We start from the raw sequence: 17,439 nt of genomic DNA, 5'->3' as shown, positions 1-17,439 counted from the left end.
GCTCTGTTTATTTCCTAGTTCTTATGCTCCTCACTGGTACTGGGTTAAGGTGGAATTTGTGGGTGTCAGAGCTCGGTGGGGGGGGGAAGACGTCTCTTCACTTGGTGGAAGTGTTTCTTTTGTGCAGCCATGAGGTGCAGGGACTGGATCCTGATCCTGCAGGGAAGAATTTGTCTACTGGAGCCACAAAGATTTATTTCCAAGCCCCACAGACCAATATTGTTAATGCAGTAAGTTAATCACATTAAATTAAACTAAAGGGAGGGAGTGACCCCTTTCTGGGAGAGGAAAGTTTCATCCCCTTGGGGGGAAAAACTGTCAGCTGGCCCTCACTGTCCCCTAATGCTGCTGGAGGAGCCTCTTAGCTGTGGTTGGCTTTGCCACCTTGCCCAAAATGACTGGCCATGGCTGCAGAGGGGCATGGTGGGGGTTCCACCTGCTCAAACTCCAGCTGGAGCACTGAGGGGGGAAATGCAGCCCCCTCTGAAGCACAAATCCCCTTCTGCTGACCTGGGACTGCCCTGTGCACCTTCTGCCCGTTTCTCTCCGCATTAGGGTGTTCAGCGGCAGGAAAACCGGGCTGCTTCACAGGGCAGCAAGTACTTCCTCAGCTATTCATCAAGGTGAGAAGAAAAACACCACCTTTTAGATTCGGCTGTTCTTTATCGACGCAGCCGTCCATAATGCTTTTGCTGGTGGATTCCCGGTTTAATCCCTAGCGGACTGAAACGCAGCTTTATTAGGGTCAGTATAACACGTTACCTCTCTCCTGCCGCAAAGCCCATCCTCTTACTGGCTCCTTCCCGGCAGCGGATGCTCAAACGCGCCTCCTCCCGCCCCGCACCGGGGGTGAGCTCTCGGGTGGCGGAGCGGGGTCGGAGCCGGAGCCGGAGCCGGAGCCGCTGCCGGTCCCGCCCCGGAAGGCGCCGCAGCGGAGCGCGAGTGATGGCGGCGCTGGGCGGCCGCGGGCTGGCGGCTGCAGCGCTGCTGCGGAGGGGACCGGCACCGGGGCTGCGGCCGGTACCGCGCCGGTTCCGGTACAAGGAGAAGTGGGTGAGCGGGTCCCTGCCTGCCCCTTCCCTTTTATCCCCGCTAACCCTTCTGCACCCCTCCAGTCTCTCCATTCCACCCCCTTGCACCTCTCGCTGCACGTATAGCACCCCCTCTCTCGTTACATCCCCGTTACACTGCTCTGCGCGCAGCCGCTCCACTCCTTGCATGCGAACTCCATGCTCCCAGCCCCATTCAGCCATTCCCAGTCCTGAACCTCCCATGGGGACCATCAGCCCCTCAGTGTCTAGGACACAGTCACCCTTTTGGGCTGCAGAAAAAGCTCCAGGGACTTTTAGAAACATAGAATCACAGAATGGTTTGGGTTGGAAGGGACCTCAAAGCTCCTCCAGCTCCAACCCCCTGCCATGGGCAGGGACACCTTCCACTAGAACAGGTTGTTCCAAGCCCTGTCCAACCTGGCCTTGAACACTGCCAGGGATGGGGCAGCCACAGCTTCTATGGACACCTTCTGCCACTGTTACGGCAGCACAGAGCTTGGCACTGGATTGTGAAGGAAAACGTGGATGGGGGGGGATGTTGAGGTATTTTGTCTTTTAACATCTCTGATATTTTTCTCCCCCAAGGCTGCCACAGCTCCCCGCATCCCATGCACACGTCTGGCCCTGCACCACTTCGACATGAGCTACAGCCTGCAGCTGAAGGACCTGTGGCCCTCTGTCCGCGCCAGCCTGCTCTGTGAGCAGAAGTATGGTGCCCTCCTCAACAACTTCTCTGCTGATGATTATGTCACCCAGGAGCTGGAGCTGATGAACGCCACTGATTTTGTGTCCGAAGGCTCCAAAAAGGCACAGCAGGGTGCAGCTGCAGAAGAAGTGAGAAGAGAGGAAAGCAGGTCGCAGGAGGGACCTGGGAAGGTCGGGACAGTGATGCAGACAGAGACACAGGCAGAGAGGTCACCTCCACCTCCACTTCGTGCCTCCATCAGCTCCAACATCAAGTGCTACACCTACCCCAGGGGGGACATCACACGCTTCCGCCCTGCACGGTGAGACATCCTTGGAACGCACCTCCTGCTGTCCTTGCCAGCCTCATGGGCGACGCGTGTGTAAGCACCCACTGCTTCTGCACGTCCCCATTCTCACTTCCAACTGCTCTTTTCTTTCCCTCCCTCCCCACTTTGCTTTTTTTATGCAAACTGGTGGTTTCCAGGCGAGACTCTCTGGGGCTCCTCGACTATTATCTCATGGATGCAGCATCTCTCCTGCCTGTCCTGGCGCTCAACGTGAAGGAGGGTGATTTGGTCCTTGACCTCTGTGCTGCTCCGGGTGGCAAGACTCTGGCTCTGCTGCAGACTGGGCTTTGTGGTAAGTGGGTGTTCTTTGTCCTCCATGGGTAAAACAAGGCTGGAAGAGTGTGCTGAGCCCATTAATGTCTGGTCGTTAATCATTTCTGGTTATAAGAGTTGGGATTCTGGTGTGGTTTTGTGAGTGACATTCCCAGTGTGCCTGTTTTGTCCTCCCAGGGCATCTGGCAGCCAATGACGTCTCCATTTCCCGGACAAAGAGGCTGTACAGCATTCTCAACAGCTACATTCCCAGAAATATTAGGGAAACTGTGAGTATTACATCTTATGATGGAAGAGACTGGGAGCAGCTGGAAGGTGGCACTTTCCATAAGGTAGGTGACTGGGAGCCAGTGAAGATAAGCTGTTTTATTTCACTTCCCTCCTATTCCAGAGGAAGCCAGCAGCTTATCCTACAGTATAGAATCATAGAATAGTTAGGGTTCAAAGGACCTTAAGATCATCTAGTTCTAACCCTGTGCCAGAAGGCTGCATGGAGACCTCATAGCAGCCTTCCGGTATCTGAAGGGGGCCTATGAGGATGCTGGGGAGGACTCTTTATTAGGGCCTGTAGTGATAGGACAAGGGGTAAAGGGTTTAAACTTAAACAGGGGAAGTTCAGGTTAGCTGTAAGGAAGAAGTTCTTTCCTGTGAGGGTGGTGAGGCACTGGGATGGGTTTCCCAGGGAAGTTGTGAATGCTCCATCCCTGGCAGTGTTCAAAGCCAGGTTGGACAGAGTATTCATGTACAGTTTTCCATAATCCTAAAGGCAGAGGAAGAGAGAAGGCTAAACCACATCAGGAGCAGTATTGCCTTCCTGTAGGATCTGGAGCATATGGGTATCCGTAGTTGTGCCTTTATTTACCTGTGTAATATCCCTTAAAAGTCCTGTTCTGATCAATCACCCACAAGGGGTTAAATGTGAAGACCAGATAATTATTGTTTCTCAGCCTGTTGGGGATGGAGTGACATGCTGCCCTTGTAAGAGGGAAGTAGCAATAAGTTTATTGAGATAAAAGAGTGAATTAACCAACCTGTTAGTAAATGTGACAGTGGTTTAACAAGATTCAGTGTTGATGTACACTTGGTTGTTTACTGTATGGAGCACAAGGTCAGACAAAACTGCCAGGGAGACTTTCCTGTTGAGAGGTTCAGAAAGGACTCCCTTGCTTTCTAAACTCCTTCTCAGAGGGGAGTCTGGAGCTGGATCCAGACTTGGTCCCAGACTTGGTCAGTGATTTATGTCTAAAAGATTGTATGTGCACAACTTGGCCTTCATATCACTTAGCTAAGATTGCAAATTCAGCATGCTGTTAATAATCACCTCCCAAGAATCTGTTGTGGCAAGGATCCCCTCAACCTCGAGGTGTAACCTTGAGAGGTATCCTTACTCAAGGGGAGATCCTGGTGTGCAGCCTGCTGCCATGCAGGAGAGCTCAATGGGCCCTGGGCTGTCCACTATTCATGGAGTAAAATGATTGACTTAGGTCACATTTACACACCAGCTGTATTTCCAGCTGTTGAGCAAGATTTATGGCCCTTAGCTACTGCGTTATCTGTCTTCCCAAAGTACAGCTTAAGCCAGATGCAGCCGTTATGACCACCCCTGGTAGCTATTGCTTAAGCAGGAAAAAGGGTGTGTTGAGGAGCATGCTGCCAGATACTCACATCCAGCCTTAGGAGCTGGGTTTATTTCTCCAGGAGATGTCACTGCAGGAGTTCTGGCTGAAGTAATGCCTACCAGAAAGATGGATAGAGTAGAAATGTTAAAGGAAGACACGTGTGAGAGCGTGATATTATCCCAACATAAAAAAGACATGGGATTGTTGGAACAAGCCCAGGGGAGGGCTACAAGGATGATCATTTCTGTGTCTCCATGTTCCTGAGATGCAAAACCAGCCAGATGAGTTGCAGTTCAGTGTGGATGCGCAACGTGTTCAGGTGGTATCAGCCAGGCAGGGTACCAAGAGCTGCTTAGAGTATGGCAAGGATGGAAGAGTCGGGGAAGGAACAGGTTGCAGTAGGAGGCTCACTGAGCTGGACCTTATTTGAGGGCTGATGCAGAACCTCTGCTGCTGCAGGTCCTGGTGGATGTGCCCTGCACGACAGACAGACACTCTGTCATGGAGGAGGAGAACAACATCTTCCACAAGAGACGAACCAAGGAGCGCCAGATGCTGCCCATGCTGCAGCTGCAGCTGCTGATGTGAGTTTGATGCTGTGTCTTGGGGCTGTTTGTGTTACTGTAGCAGCTCTCCATGACCAGTGCTGAAACCTCTTCTTCCTTTATGTGTACCAGACTGGCAAATGTGGAAACCATGTGTAGTTTTCTGGAATGGCAATAGCTGAACACGTCAAATCACAGTGTGTGTAAGAAGGGACAAATGTTCTTGGTCAGAGGGTAGCCATAGGAGGTAGGGAGGAGGGTCCAAGGAACAGGATGGGTATAGTGTTGTCCTTTTGTGTGAGATGATCTCCTGGTTCCTGGCAGTCAGCCTTGGAGGTTTCCTGAGTGTCCACATCTGCCAGCACAAGGGAGAATATGGTGGGGGCACTTTGTCACCCCATTTAGCTAGGAAGATTGAATGGGCTGCCTGCGAGCTGGGGCAGCAGGGATACAGATTAGAGCCCCATGGCAGCACTTGAACTGTAAGAGGCTCTTCCCTGCATGTTCTCTTATCCCTTCCTTTGCAGGTGCATGCAGGATTTCCCCTTCCTTTGCAGGTGCATGCAGGATTTCTCCTTCTATCTGCTCTCCTGTGTTAAGCACTTCATCAGTCTTACAAATCTATTTAACTCGTATTGCCCTGGTCTAAAACAATCCTCAAGCTGCAGTGAGAGTGCTGAGCCTATGGGGTTTGAGATTTGTCTCTGACCTCCTATGAGTTACATGCTGTCTTCCCAATATTGGTGGGTAGGAATGCTGGTGTCCCACACAGTCCTTTTCTCATGACAGTGTGTGTGCTCATCTTGCTTGCAGGGCTGGGATCCTCGCTACCAAGCCGGGAGGAAAGGTGGTGTATTCTACGTGTTCCCTCTCCTCGCTGCAGAACGAGTGTGTGATCGAGAGAGCAGTGGACATTGCAGAAACACAGTTTAACATCAGTGTCCATGTTGAGGACTTGAGCCACTTCCGGACACTCTTCCAGGACACGTTTTCCTTCTTCTCGGATTGCCGGCTGGGGGAGCTTGTTCTGCCTCACCTCACGGCCAACTTTGGACCTATGTATTTCTGCAGGCTGCACCGGGTGTAGAAGGGGTGACAGACTGTCCTGGCTACCAGGAAATGCCCCGGATTTCCAGGGAAAGCAGAACTGCTTTGTATTTATTTTTCTTTTTGGAATGTCCCACAGGAAGTCTGCTCTTTTACTGCAGACATAGAGAATAAAGGACAAAGACCTGCTGTGGAGCCTGCGGAATATTTATCTGTTTGAGAATGAGGTGTTTAATCTAGGAAGGAGACAGGGGTCTTATCAGGGGGAATGATTTATCCATCCATCTCAGGATGGGGTAAATGGCCCTCTGTGGATGCTGTGCTCTCGCTCCTGTCTGACTGCTTTGATCGTACAGGCGCAGGTTTAGGTTAACAGGCACCATCTGGGGATCTCAGCCTCTCTGTCCCAGATCTCACAATCTGCATAATTGAGTTGCATCTGTCTCTGCTTATCTCCTACCTTCAGAAAGAGCAGCCTGAGGTCCAGAAATAAGAGGTTCCTAAGAATGTACCTGCTGTGAGGTTAGAAATATGCTTGGGATGCTCGAGATTTGATGGTGGAAGGAGCTTGGCCCGTGGCTGTTGCCAGCCCTCATCCTTGTGGTTGAAATGGAATGTGGGAGCACTCCCAGGTTAGATGCTATTTAATGGCCAGTGGGAAGGTGTTTGTATGATTTTGAGTAATAACTGTGCATTCATATAACCACAGCCATCAGTGAACAATTAATGGAGTTTATTAATAGAGTTGCTCAGTAGCTACATTTTTATTTTTGTGTGCAAAATACAGTGATGGGGAGGGTACACATGGTTGTGTTCCTTACAGGGCAGCCATAGTTATATCCATAGGAAGTCATTCCAGTGTCAGCAAGACTATGCTCTTCAGCTTTTGCAATCCTTTGCTCTCAGCGTCACCCTGCTTCTGCAAGGGACAGCATAGGTGAAAATGAGGGTGAACCCCCATCCATGCCCATCCGTCCAGGAAGGTGCAGTTCATAGATGTATCATCATTTGAACCCAGCTTAAACCAGTCCCACCCTCTGCATGGCATCTTGGTTCCTTACAGGATTCGCAGTTATTGGCAAGGGAGTGTGTGTGTGTGTGTGGGGGGGGCAGGAAATGGCTTTTCCTTCCTTCTTCCCTCCTCGCTGTTGTCTCTGTACTGCTGATTGCAAGAGAAGTGGTGCAGCGCTGTCATCTCCTCTCACCCCTGGGCATGGGGGATTGTGGAGGCTACCCCACTCTCTTCTCATGGCTGAGGGTCTCCACCTCCTTCATGAACCGCAGGCACAGCTCCTCCTGCCATGGCAAGGCCACGCACTGCACGGCCACGGGCAGCCCCACGGCTCCGGACACAGCCTGCAGGGAGGCCACAAGTGGTGAGGGGGCACCAAGGGGCTCAGACATCCAGCAGCTCTTGGAAACCTGGTTTAGGAACTTGGCTCCCTTATCCTGCTGTTCAAGCAGCATTAGTGTGCTGGGGCAGAGGGGAGGCTCTTGCTGTTCTCATGACAGAAATGGTTGCTAAAGCTTGGGTGGTGTGTTTAAGTCATCCCAGCACACACAACCCCAACCCATGCTGCTTTGAGCTGTCTTGCAGCCGGATCCCATCTTCAGCATCTTTACTCCTGGTCCATGTTCTACTGACAGCATGGGCCTGGTGAAGGCATCATGGAGCAGGAGGAAAGTGCATTGCAGTGCTATGGGTTCTGGCTGTCACAAGGACCTACTCAAAGAAGCCTTGCTACATGGCTCCTTTCTGGTTTCAGCCTATAATCTGCTCCCCCAGTCTCCCCAAAGCTTAGTGACTTATGTATTGAGGGGTCGGGAGAAAAGGGATTTTCAAGCGGTATATAAAGGTGATTTACTTTTTGCACTGTGCCCATGTTGATGAACACGTTTAGCAGCCCTTGGTTTCAGTGAAGCTATTGAACATCCACCAGCAGTCTCTGCTCCACCACTTCCCATGCTGCATACCTGTTTCAGCATCCGGTCCCAGGGGTCATCACAGTATCCTTGGTAAAGCTTTAGCTCTTCCTCATCAGCTTCTGTCACCGTGCTGACGGGTACGACCCCAGCAGGGAAGTTCAAGACATTGTACAGCATTGTGGAGGAGATGGCAGCTGAGAGAAGCAGAAGAGACAAATGCAGGTAGTCACAGCCTCCTGCCCTCCTTCACACTTACACATTGCACGTTCACATGTGCCTTGGCCTGAAATCCCAGTGTTTCTGATTAGAAACTGCAGAGAGATCACACAAGGCTGGCTGTCTATAGGTCCAAGTTGTACTGCAAGAAACAACTGCCATCAGATGACTTCATCCGCATCTGTCTCCATCTGCTTAGATAGGTTTATGGTAGTTATTCTTCCTTCCTGATGCCCATAACATGCTTAGGTGGGGAGTGAAGCTCTTGGCCTCTGTCCAGTCTCAACTGCCGTGGTGCTCTGCCCTCCCAGGAAGGTCCCAGACTCACTTACTGAGGAGTTTCCCAGGGTATCCCGTGGTGAAGGCAGGCCCCAGGACAGGGCACAGCACAACGTCCAGCCCCAGTTCCCTCCACTGCGCGATGAACTCTGTGCGGTACACCTTGGAGAGGAGAGGGGAGATAACATGGAGCATCTCAGCTTCACGTGGGTATGCATCAGCCTCTGCATGGCCACGGAGGCAGCAGAGGAAGCTGTACTCGAGTCAAGACCATGCGTTTGCCTCGACAGCTCATGGCCAGGGAGCAGCCAGGAATTGGAAAGGACAGCCTTCATCGGGACCACCAAGTGTGGGCGTTTGGGCATAAGTACCATGAACAACTGATTAAGTCCTGGCTGGGTGACCCAAAAGCCCATTTACCCCATTCCTGTCTGTCTTTTGTACTTTTCCCTCCATCTTGTCTCCTCCCCAGCACCCTGCTGCACAGCCCCTTTCCTAACTGATGACTCTCTGACCTGGCACTTGTTATAAAGCCTCAACTTGTAGCATGATGCTAGAAAGAAAATGCCTTAAAACATACCTCTATTTGATGTTGATGATTCCACATCTCCTTCACCGAGCTGCAAGTGGAAATTGTAGCAACATTTTTAAGCTTTAAGAAGAGGAATTGCTTAATTAATCCCCTGGGTTGATAAGCACCAGGGATTTTATCAATTACTTAATACATCTTTCACAACTTGTCTAAAGTTTCCTGCAGCATTTGGCCAAGCCATTAAGCAACAAATGTCTGGAAGTGGTAGAGAAAATAGCCTGGACTTAGTACTCCTCTCCACCACAAGCTTCCCAAATGACTGTATCCACCCAATTGCAGCAATTCTTTCAGGATAACACTAGGCGTAGTGCAGCACAGGGGAGATGTGTTCTTAAAGGCTGAAGTAGAGGATGGAGAGACAGCCCCCGCAAAGAGCAGGCCAGAGCCTGTAACAAACCCAGCCCCACATCACTATGGACACTTAGAGGAGAAGGTACCACTCATGTCCATGGACATCCCGGGGGGATGATGCAATCTCACCTCATTCCGCTCAAGGCACTCAGATAGTCAGCTAGGCGGGGAAACTGGAAAGGAAAGAGGTTCCTGTTAGGGACGTGACATGGGGGTGCAATAACTTCTGACATCCTGGGAAACTCCTTTCCATCCTGGGGATGCTACACTGAGGGTGAACGGTGATTAAAAATGCTCCTCGTGGTTCTGAATTTACTTTGCTTCCAGCTTCTTCTTGTTGTTTCCCAATGTGTTCCTTACAGCCCAGTATTTCCTGCTCACAGAGGAATGAACTGACTTGAACCAAGTCACCTTTCATTAGTTTTGGTAAATCAAACGTTCTTTAGCTGAGTATCTCACAGGAACAAGACCTCCACAAGCACTTTGGCTGCCTCACACTGTTACCTTTCTGATCCTCTTGACTGAACCACAAAACTGGACAAAGAGGCAGGGAGAGTGGAGAGAAGCCCTACAAAAGGATGCTCGGCTGGTGAAAGGCCTACAGTAAGGGCCATCTCTTATTGATCACCAGAAGTCTCCATGAAGCTGTGGTATTTGGGAGGCCTCCAACACAGGGATAGACCTTCAAGCATGAGTCCCTCTGCTGCAGTAATCCCAATGCATGACTATAGAAAACTGGGCACTGCAAGGTCTAGCAATAGAAGAACCACTTGCTATAGACTCTGCATCGATCTTCTACAGCCCTTGGCTGGTCCTTCTCTCATTTCCCTTTGCATTAGATAAATCCCATCAGGGGTCTAGCAAAGACCTTCCACAGTGACAGCACGTGCCTTGGCCTGAAACCCCAGTGTTTCTAGTTAGAGTTCCACCATGCTTTCAAGCATCTCAAGGCATTGCTGACACCACTCTGCTTTGATCCTGAAGCCAGGGACTCACCAGAGGTTTAAGAATCAGAGCCAGCAGCTTCTTCCCCAGCCTCGGGATCCTGCAGCAATTCACCTGGGGTTTCAAGCTTGGATCTACAGTATCTCCTGTGCTGAGAGAAGACAAGAGGAGTGGATCATGCCAGGGAAGCTGTTTGCCCTTTCTCAGGAAGCTGAGTATGTCCTGTTTGGGCTGGGAGAGCTGGGCTTGTTTTGCCTGTGTGTTGTGCTCATGGGCACGGGGACGGAGGTGTCTTACAGCACTGCTGCCCCAAGGCTCCTACTTACAACAAGTCCAACCAAGCACGGCCTCCATCAGCAAAAAAGGTCTTCAGGAAGAGTTCATTCATGACATAGTGGGTCCGAGGTGGAGAAAAGGGCACCAGCTGCACCAGAACACAACATTATGCGGCAGCCTGGGAATGTGGTAATTTCCAAAGCCCTATGGTGGATATGGTTCAAAGGCAGAGCAGCACCTCCCCAGGCTCCACACGTCAACAGAGCCCTGGTTCAACCCGTTACTAGCCTAGACATTTCCCCGTGGGATTATTCCTCCCTGACAGCGATTTGGCTCTGCTCTCTCCAGAGCCGTTTCCTCCTCCATCAAGCTCCAGGCAGTCCCTGAGCCAGAAGTTACACCAGATTCCCACCTCTCCCAGCACTATCGACATCTCAGACCTGGAGTTACTTTGCTACGAAGAGCACCACTGACATGTTTCTGCAGGTAGGTCTAGATGGAGCGAAAGATATTTCCCATCCTATGCCCCATGGCCCTTTTCCTTCAGTGGTCCAGGATGGTCAGAGGTCTCCATGGGCATTGGGGAGGAAGGAGAAAAAACACCTCTCAGAGCCCTGCTTGGAAAACAGTCCTAGAAAGCTCCAAGGCAACCGTCCGGGCTCAAACACAGCACTTTATGGATGCTGCTGCCTATTGTGGACCACAGCCCCCGGGAGAGCAGAGATGGGTTTGTTGTACCCCTCGCAGGTACAAGTTCTCCAGTTGCCAGTGCTGTTTGCCCACGAGATGCACTGCTACCCCATGTGGGACCATGCCTGTGCTGTATTGCGTGGCTGTAGTAACGTGGCTGTACTCACCTGGTGCCCAGCTGCCTGCAGAGCCCTCCTGGTGTCCTGCACTGCCCGCCGCATGCAGGGGGGCAGCGGGAAGTAGCCGTCCGTGTCGTAGTAGCCGACCCGCAGAGGAGCGGAGCTGGAGTACACCTGGAGCACAGAGACACCAGGGAAGCATCTCCAACCCCACTGAGGGTAGGACTGCCCCGTGCTGAGCCCCACTGCAGAGGGGACAAGAGCTCCAGCTGGAGAGGAGCCTTTTACAAGGGTGTGTAGTGATGGGACGAGGGGGAATGGCTTTAACCTGACAAAGGGAAGGTTGAGATGAGCTCTTAGGCAGAAGTTCTTCCCTATGGGGGTGCTGGCACAGGGTGCCCAGAGAAGCTGTGGCTGCCCCATCCCTGGCAGTGTTCAAGGCCAGGTTGGACGGGGTTTGGAGCAACCTGCTCTAGTGGAAGGTGTCCCTGCCTATGGCAGGGGGCTGGAACTGGGTGAGCTTTAAGGTCCCTTCCAACCCAAACCAGTCTGTGACTCTGTGTTAGAGAGTAGTTTTCTGGTTGCTGCCTATAGTTTCCATAGGTTACCCTTTCCAAATGCCCACCATTGCCTTTTTCTCCAGCCTCCCCTTCATCCCTCCCTTCATATAAAGCACAGCCACTCAAGACCAGTAATTCAACCAGTGTTCTGAAGACAGAGGTGGAAAAACCTCCTGAAGTTCATCTGCTGCAGAGGGAAAGGAAATGTCCTCAGCCAAAAGATTTCCTGATCCCATCTCATCTTCCCGTAAAACTTTCCAGCTTTTTGCTCCTGGTATTGCCTTCCTTTCCACTCTTTTCTGGGGTTTTCAGTCTGACAAACTACATGCCAACAGAGTAGAGAGAAAGGATAACTATTTATAACCTATTTCTTGTAGTAATTATTAATTGCGCCTTCAAAGACAGCTAACAAGTTACAGGAAACCAGTACGATAAAGATAGCTGGGCTCTTAAAGAATGATGTGTTGAGTGTCTAGGACCCTCAAAAGAGCCTTGCTGACATAAGGACTCACATCCTTATTGAAGGGGATGGGGGGCACGGTGGGGTCCAGCCGGAACATCTCCTCACAGAGCAGCGCCTTCATGCACAGGGCCAGGCTGTCCACGTCCCTCGCCATCGGCCCCAGAGCACAAGGAACTGGATTGGGAAGAGGGCAAACATCCGCGTTAAGCAAACGGGTGCATCAAACACCGGTCCACCCCTCTGCATGGCCATGTTGGCTGCAAGGGATGATCAGGCAACGAGGTGGGATGTTTCAGATGGACTTCAGACAGATCTTGGTTGTCTCAGGCTTTCCCTAGGCCTAGAGGAGGACGTAGGGCTCTTCACAGCATGCAGAGTAAAGCAATTAAACACAATTCATGTACCTGCCAGGATCCCACTGAATGGGCCACTCGCTCCAGACGGGCTGTGGGAAAAGAGAAAGGAATGCAGTCTATTTTCAGTAGTGGTGAGAGATGCCAAATATGTTTGAACAGCAGAGCAGGGTCTGCAGTTCAGGACCCGACCCAGTGGGAAGCTGTTAAAAGCATTTGATTTATGTGAAACAGAAAACCCAAATCAAAACAAAATACCCTAACCCGCAGTAAATCTTAGCCTCAGTTTAACAAAAACCATTCAGTTCTGGCATTATTCAACTACTTCAGCCCCCTACCTGAGCCTTCCGGCCGTGGGTTTGAGCCCACACAGCCCGCAGAAGCTGCAGGGCAGGCGGATGCTGCCGCCGATGTCCGAGCCGATGCCCAGGATGGAGCCTCCCGCTGCGATCAGAGCTCCCTCCCCTCCCGAGGAGCCCCCGGGGCTCTTGTGGTGGTTGAGGGGGTTCAGGGTCTGGCCGAAGATGGGATTGCTGCAGTCATAGCTGGGGAGAAGAAAACCAGCAAGCGGGCTGTCAGGAACGGCACAATGCCTTCAGGTTGTTGGCTTTCCCTTCCACTGGGAGCGTGGCATAGCCAAACCTCATCCTTCCATCCTGTAAATCCCTCAGGACATGGCTCATTCTCATAAGCCTCTGCTTTCCCTTCCCAAGCATAAGTACACTTGATTTCTCTTACGTTACGGAAGGTTTTTTCATCTTAATCTTATCTGAAAGCTATTTTCAGTTGAACTGATGTTGCTGGCAGCTGACAGAAGCAGGACTCATCAAGGCAACATCTCAGGAGACAGGAAGAAACCTGTCCCAGGACCTACAGGGTGGGTTATAGCTTCAGGAGCACAACCAGAAGAAATATTTCTAACGATGTATGTTACTTGAAGAGGGATTGTGGCACGTTGGTCATTGCAAAGGGGATGGCACCCTGGCTCTTCAAAACCTTGACTAGGACGCTGTCCTCCTGCACCACAGTGCCCAGGCACTGCACAAGCCCACAGGTCGACAGATGCCCCTGTAGAGAGGATAAGTGACAGTGGACATCGTCAGCAAGCTGTCCTTGCTCTTTTCCGTGCTATTTCTCTCCTCTGTCTCAGATGCCACTCCATAGGTACGCTAGCTCAAGGATCGAACCTAGTGTCCTGCTGCCCAAGCAGAGTCACCCGTGGATGTTCAAGGAGGGAATATACATCCCATGCAAACACAGTGCAGTACTTTTTCAGTCAGCCTTGGTGTCTGGGGCTTGCTTTGGCCTTAGAGCCATTTAACTGTGTTGGTAAGCCAACACGGAGGAGACTGACAGGTACAGCTCATTAGGGCCTGTCTGTGAGGGGTCCCTGGTGTCTCCCATGCACAAGCTCTTTGCTGAGGGGCTCAGTGGCCAGGCTGCTGCACAGCAGGGATCTGAGGTTAATGGGTCCTGCTACTGATGACTTTCTAGAAGCTGAGCCATATTTTAATCCCCAAGACTGCAAACCTCTAACAGTCGGGGTGATGGCCCAAACAACCCAGCCTGTGCCATCTCATGTGTCAGAAATCATTTGAATCATAGAGTGGTTTGGGTTGGAAGGAGCTTTAGAGATCATCCAGTCCCAACCCCTGCCATGGGCAGGGACACCTTCCACTAGACCAGGGTGCTCGAAGCCCCGTCCAACCTGGCCTTTGGCTGTATTTTATGTGTAACTATTCACCCCTTGGGGTTTTTGCTAATGGGGGCTTCTAACTGCCAGGGTTGCAGAGGCAATGGCACGTAGAGCTACATCCTCGGAGCCAGCCGGGCTTCCCTGGTGTGAGCATGGAGGGCTCAGGCCCATTCCCCATTCTCTGTGTCCCACCACTTCACCACCCAGCCCAGCTCATGATGGGACACTTCAGGGGCACAAAGGGAAGCACCTTGTGGCCAATGTGGTCCTTGATGCTGACGGGGATGCCATAGAGCAGCCCTTTCTCCCTCTGCTGTTGTATTTCCTGGAGCTGCTCCTCACATTCCGGGATGAAACGTTGCAAGCAGTTTGTCTGCTGGGTCACTTCCAGGGCCTTTGCAAGACACGTAGAGGAATAGGTGTTAGTTAAGAATAGCATCATTACACAGCTGCATTCAGTAGCTCCCTGGATGTTCAGAACAAGGACTAGTGGCTTGGCATGAATGGTAACCACCTTTCCCCAGATCATCCCACCTCAAGCCGTCTCAGAGGACTGTCTAGTCATGAGTCTGACCCAGGAAACAGAGAGATCCCTGCCTTTTCATATCTTTCTCCTATATCTGCTATATGAAAGACTTGCCATAATCACCCACTCCGAGTCTTCTCAGCCACCTGCCACATACCATGGCATGGAGAACAGAAGTGATTTGCCCATCACTGTCTGGCCAGGCACTCACCTTCTCTATGTAGGTGTAGAGGACAGTCCTGGGGGACAAAGACCCTTCCCGCAGTCTCCCAGTGAGTTCCAGCAGGGGCAGGGACAGGATGGCATCTGTCTGGACACTGGGGACCTGCAAGAGGAAGATGAAGGGGATGCCAGGACAGCAGTTCCAGTTACTCTTTGGCTCAGGGGGGACAAGTCTCTTGAGTTGTGCCAACATCAGCAACAGGTCTGGCTGGAAAGATGGATCCTGCACTTGGGGCTTCAGACCTTTTGCTGCTGAGCATTTCATCCTGAGCTTGGCTGCACACACAGGAGTCCGGCTGTCTCTGAAGGCATACAAGAGCTTCACGCATCCACTGCGGCACAGGACAAGGCAATGCCTCACATCACAGGCTTCCTCCTGGCACTGTAGGACTTACCCGCTGACCAAGAGTTACCCTTAGCTGAGAAAGCACCAGCCTGGGCAGAAGGTACCAAAGTCCTTGCATGCAAGCCTCAGGCTGGCCCTTCACCCCTCAGGATGGGTACAGGCAGTGTAAGTCAGCTCAAATATCTCATAGCTCAAGCCCAGCAAAGTACAGATGAGTCAGTGGGGACTCAGAGATGGGTAAGGTCTATTCATATGATGAAAACTGGAGGCTCTCAATACCACCACTTTTTAAAGGTTTTATATAATATCTATACATATATGTATTTAAGGAAAAAGGTTGTAAAGATATGTATCACTTGTAGCAGGTATGCTTTATCTCCAGGTATGTTACCTGTGTAAACATGAGCTGGTTTAAGCAGTATCCTTACTCAGAAGTGAAAGGAGCAGGGAAGAAAGGAGGTTAGAAATCAGTGTTGCAGTAGGAATTCAGGGCCACATCCATGCTGGTTGGGTGCCTGCCTCATTCATCTGTGTCGTGTCCTGATAGATCCCAGGGGACACTGAATGCCCTGTGCTTCATTAGTGTTAAGTTAGGCCAAGCATCTTCTGGGCAGCTTGCTGGGGCAGGTCTCACTTGTTGGGAATGCGCCATCCAGAAGCCAGGTTTTGGAGACAGGGACATAGGGATGTGGACAGATGTGTGAACTTAAGAGTTAGGAAGAGGAAAAAGTATTCTTACTTCTATGCACAGAGGCAAGAGAAGTTTCTAGTTTCCAAATGAACTGGGTTTGCATCAGTGAACGTCCACAGTGCTTCACCATTTTAAACCAGTGTGGTTCCCTTCCTCCCAAGGCAGCCTTTCCTCTCACTGAGGGCACATCTCCCCTGCACTCCTCGTTATAAAAGCTATGGAGCCATGAGCTGGAAGGGGGAGCTGAAGAACCATCAGCAGACACCCCGGTGCGACTCAGACCCCCCAGAAGGATGGGTTACCTGCTCCCTGAACTGCTGGGCTGCCTTTGCCATTTTCTTCACACCCTCATCCCGGGTCCTCCGAGCCTCTTCCATTCTCTTCCGGATCTGCCTTTTGCCCAGCCATTTCCAGACCCCCACGGCTGCTGCCGAGCCACAAAGCAGGGCGAAGGCAACAGAAGGATCCACTTCCCTCTCTGGCAGGAGCTGTCTCAGATGTTGCTGGATCATAACGTGGCCTTCTTGTCTCCCGGGATGGAGTGGGAAAGAAGGAGACCTTCCCTGCCTTCCCAGACCTGTCCCTTCTCCCAACACCACTGTCGGATCAGCAAACAGTTTATAAGCCTAAGGCTGACCTCTGCAAAGCTGCCTTCAGTAGAGCATGCAGTGGAGAATGATTGACTGGGAAATGGAAACGGTGAGGTTTGGCCAGTGAACCTTGGGGCACTGGGTTTATAGGGGCTTTCTGGGCTGCAGGAAGTTCTTGGCTGGGGAGGAAGGGCTGTGGGATCAGCTGAACAAAAGCAGCAAGGAAATAGCTGGTCTTCTATTTCCTGTGTAGCTGGAGAGGACAATGGGAGAAGGGGAAAAACAGCTTAAAAACACAAGACTTCCCTGCACAGGGATGGGGAATGGTACGATGAAAGGAGGCATGGCTGTGGGGACCCACTTGCTCACCAAATCCCTTGGCCTGTGCTGCTGCCATGGTGGCCGGAGGCTGTTTGAAGCAGCCTGTGGAATAGGGCTCAGTACTGCTGTGATTTCTTCATGCACTATCAGCAGAGGCTGTTCCAGCCCATGACACAGCACACCGGCATGGACTTAGGAGGGGAAAATCCCACAGTGTTGCAGGCCAGAAACTATTTCCAGCAGGCGTTGGGATGGCTAGTGTCCGAGGGCTTCCCAGCACACATGCCTCTCACTACAAGTGCACAAGAACCAGGCACTGAGCTGAATAAGCCATCAAACATCAGCCCCCAAACAAATGCCATGGTCTGTCTGGGACCTCTGCTGGTTTTGGATGATGAGCCCTCCTATGGGTCCCACCTTAGAAAAGGTTTTTGGGCAGCCAGATTGTGCATTACAAAACTTGGAAAGGTTGCACTTGATGGAAAAGAGGCCCAGAACCTGGTCCTGCTCCAGCAGAGTGTAGAACTGGATGTGGAAAGGAAAGTGAAGTCTTCTCCCGTGAGGACTGGCTAGTCCCCTAATAATCATGTTTTCACCCATTGCCATATCCCTTCTTTGTGGTTATGAGTTCACTGTTGTTCTCTGTAACAATTCGTGCCAGCAGGAGACGTTCTGCTCTTGGCTCTTAACTGGGGCAATTTATGGAC

The 17,439-nt window shown here is 51.4% G+C and overlaps 2 protein-coding genes across 4 annotated transcripts; one reads left to right on the top strand and one right to left on the bottom strand.

The window, feature by feature from the left end:
* Window positions 1–676: 676 nt before the first annotated feature.
* Window positions 677–5,759, top strand: NSUN4 (NOP2/Sun RNA methyltransferase 4). 3 transcript variants are annotated; one of them, XM_065673439.1, is made up of 6 exons: window positions 677–1,053; window positions 1,638–2,059; window positions 2,224–2,378; window positions 2,537–2,628; window positions 4,438–4,562; window positions 5,337–5,759. In XM_065673439.1, exons 1-6 carry the CDS (start codon window positions 814–816, stop codon window positions 5,608–5,610), a joined length of 1,308 nt encoding a protein of 435 aa, XP_065529511.1. In that variant the 5' UTR covers window positions 677–813; the 3' UTR covers window positions 5,611–5,759. The 3 variants fall into 3 exon arrangements, with proteins under 3 accessions (XP_065529511.1, XP_065529510.1, XP_065529512.1); XM_065673438.1 differs by having other exon boundaries at window positions 683–1,053; window positions 2,537–2,691; XM_065673440.1 differs by having other exon boundaries at window positions 969–1,049; window positions 2,537–2,691.
* A 523-nt stretch (window positions 5,760–6,282) lies between these two features.
* LOC136011528 (vitamin D3 hydroxylase-associated protein-like) lies at window positions 6,283–16,473 on the bottom strand. Its single transcript, XM_065673436.1, has 15 exons — window positions 16,124–16,473; window positions 14,774–14,887; window positions 14,287–14,430; window positions 13,275–13,408; window positions 12,679–12,885; window positions 12,392–12,432; window positions 12,037–12,161; window positions 11,013–11,138; window positions 10,206–10,303; window positions 9,931–10,030; window positions 9,064–9,107; window positions 8,572–8,611; window positions 8,045–8,153; window positions 7,545–7,690; window positions 6,283–6,926 (listed from the first exon to the last, which is right to left on the bottom strand). The coding sequence occupies exons 1-15, from the start codon at window positions 16,331–16,333 to the stop codon at window positions 6,801–6,803; spliced, it is 1,764 nt and encodes a 587-aa protein (XP_065529508.1). The 5' UTR covers window positions 16,334–16,473; the 3' UTR covers window positions 6,283–6,800.
* Window positions 16,474–17,439: the final 966 nt, after the last annotated feature.

Source organism: Lathamus discolor, chromosome 3 (genome assembly GCF_037157495.1).
Source record: "Lathamus discolor isolate bLatDis1 chromosome 3, bLatDis1.hap1, whole genome shotgun sequence".
Taxonomy (NCBI): Eukaryota; Metazoa; Chordata; class Aves; order Psittaciformes; family Psittacidae; genus Lathamus; species Lathamus discolor.
The sequence above is the reverse complement of the archived record's forward strand: the minus strand, read 5'-3'. Positions and strand labels throughout refer to the sequence as shown.

Coding starts and splice junctions, on each gene's coding strand:
- NSUN4 (XM_065673438.1), top strand. CDS start 814: ATGCTCAAACGCGCCTCCTCCCGCCCCGCACCGGGGGTGAGCTCTCGG. Junction 1,054..1,637: donor TCCGGTACAAGGAGAAGTGG/GTGAGCGGGTCC, acceptor TTCTCCCCCAAG/GCTGCCACAGCTCCCCGCAT. Junction 2,060..2,223: donor ACACGCTTCCGCCCTGCACG/GTGAGACATCCT, acceptor GGTGGTTTCCAG/GCGAGACTCTCTGGGGCTCC.
- LOC136011528 (XM_065673436.1), bottom strand. CDS start 16,333: ATGATCCAGCAACATCTGAGACAGCTCCTGCCAGAGAGGGAAGTGGAT. Junction 13,409..14,286: donor AGGACCACATTGGCCACAAG/GTGCTTCCCTTT, acceptor TCCTCTCTACAG/GGGCATCTGTCGACCTGTGG. Junction 6,927..7,544: donor GGGACCGGATGCTGAAACAG/GTATGCAGCATG, acceptor GCCTCCCTGCAG/GCTGTGTCCGGAGCCGTGGG.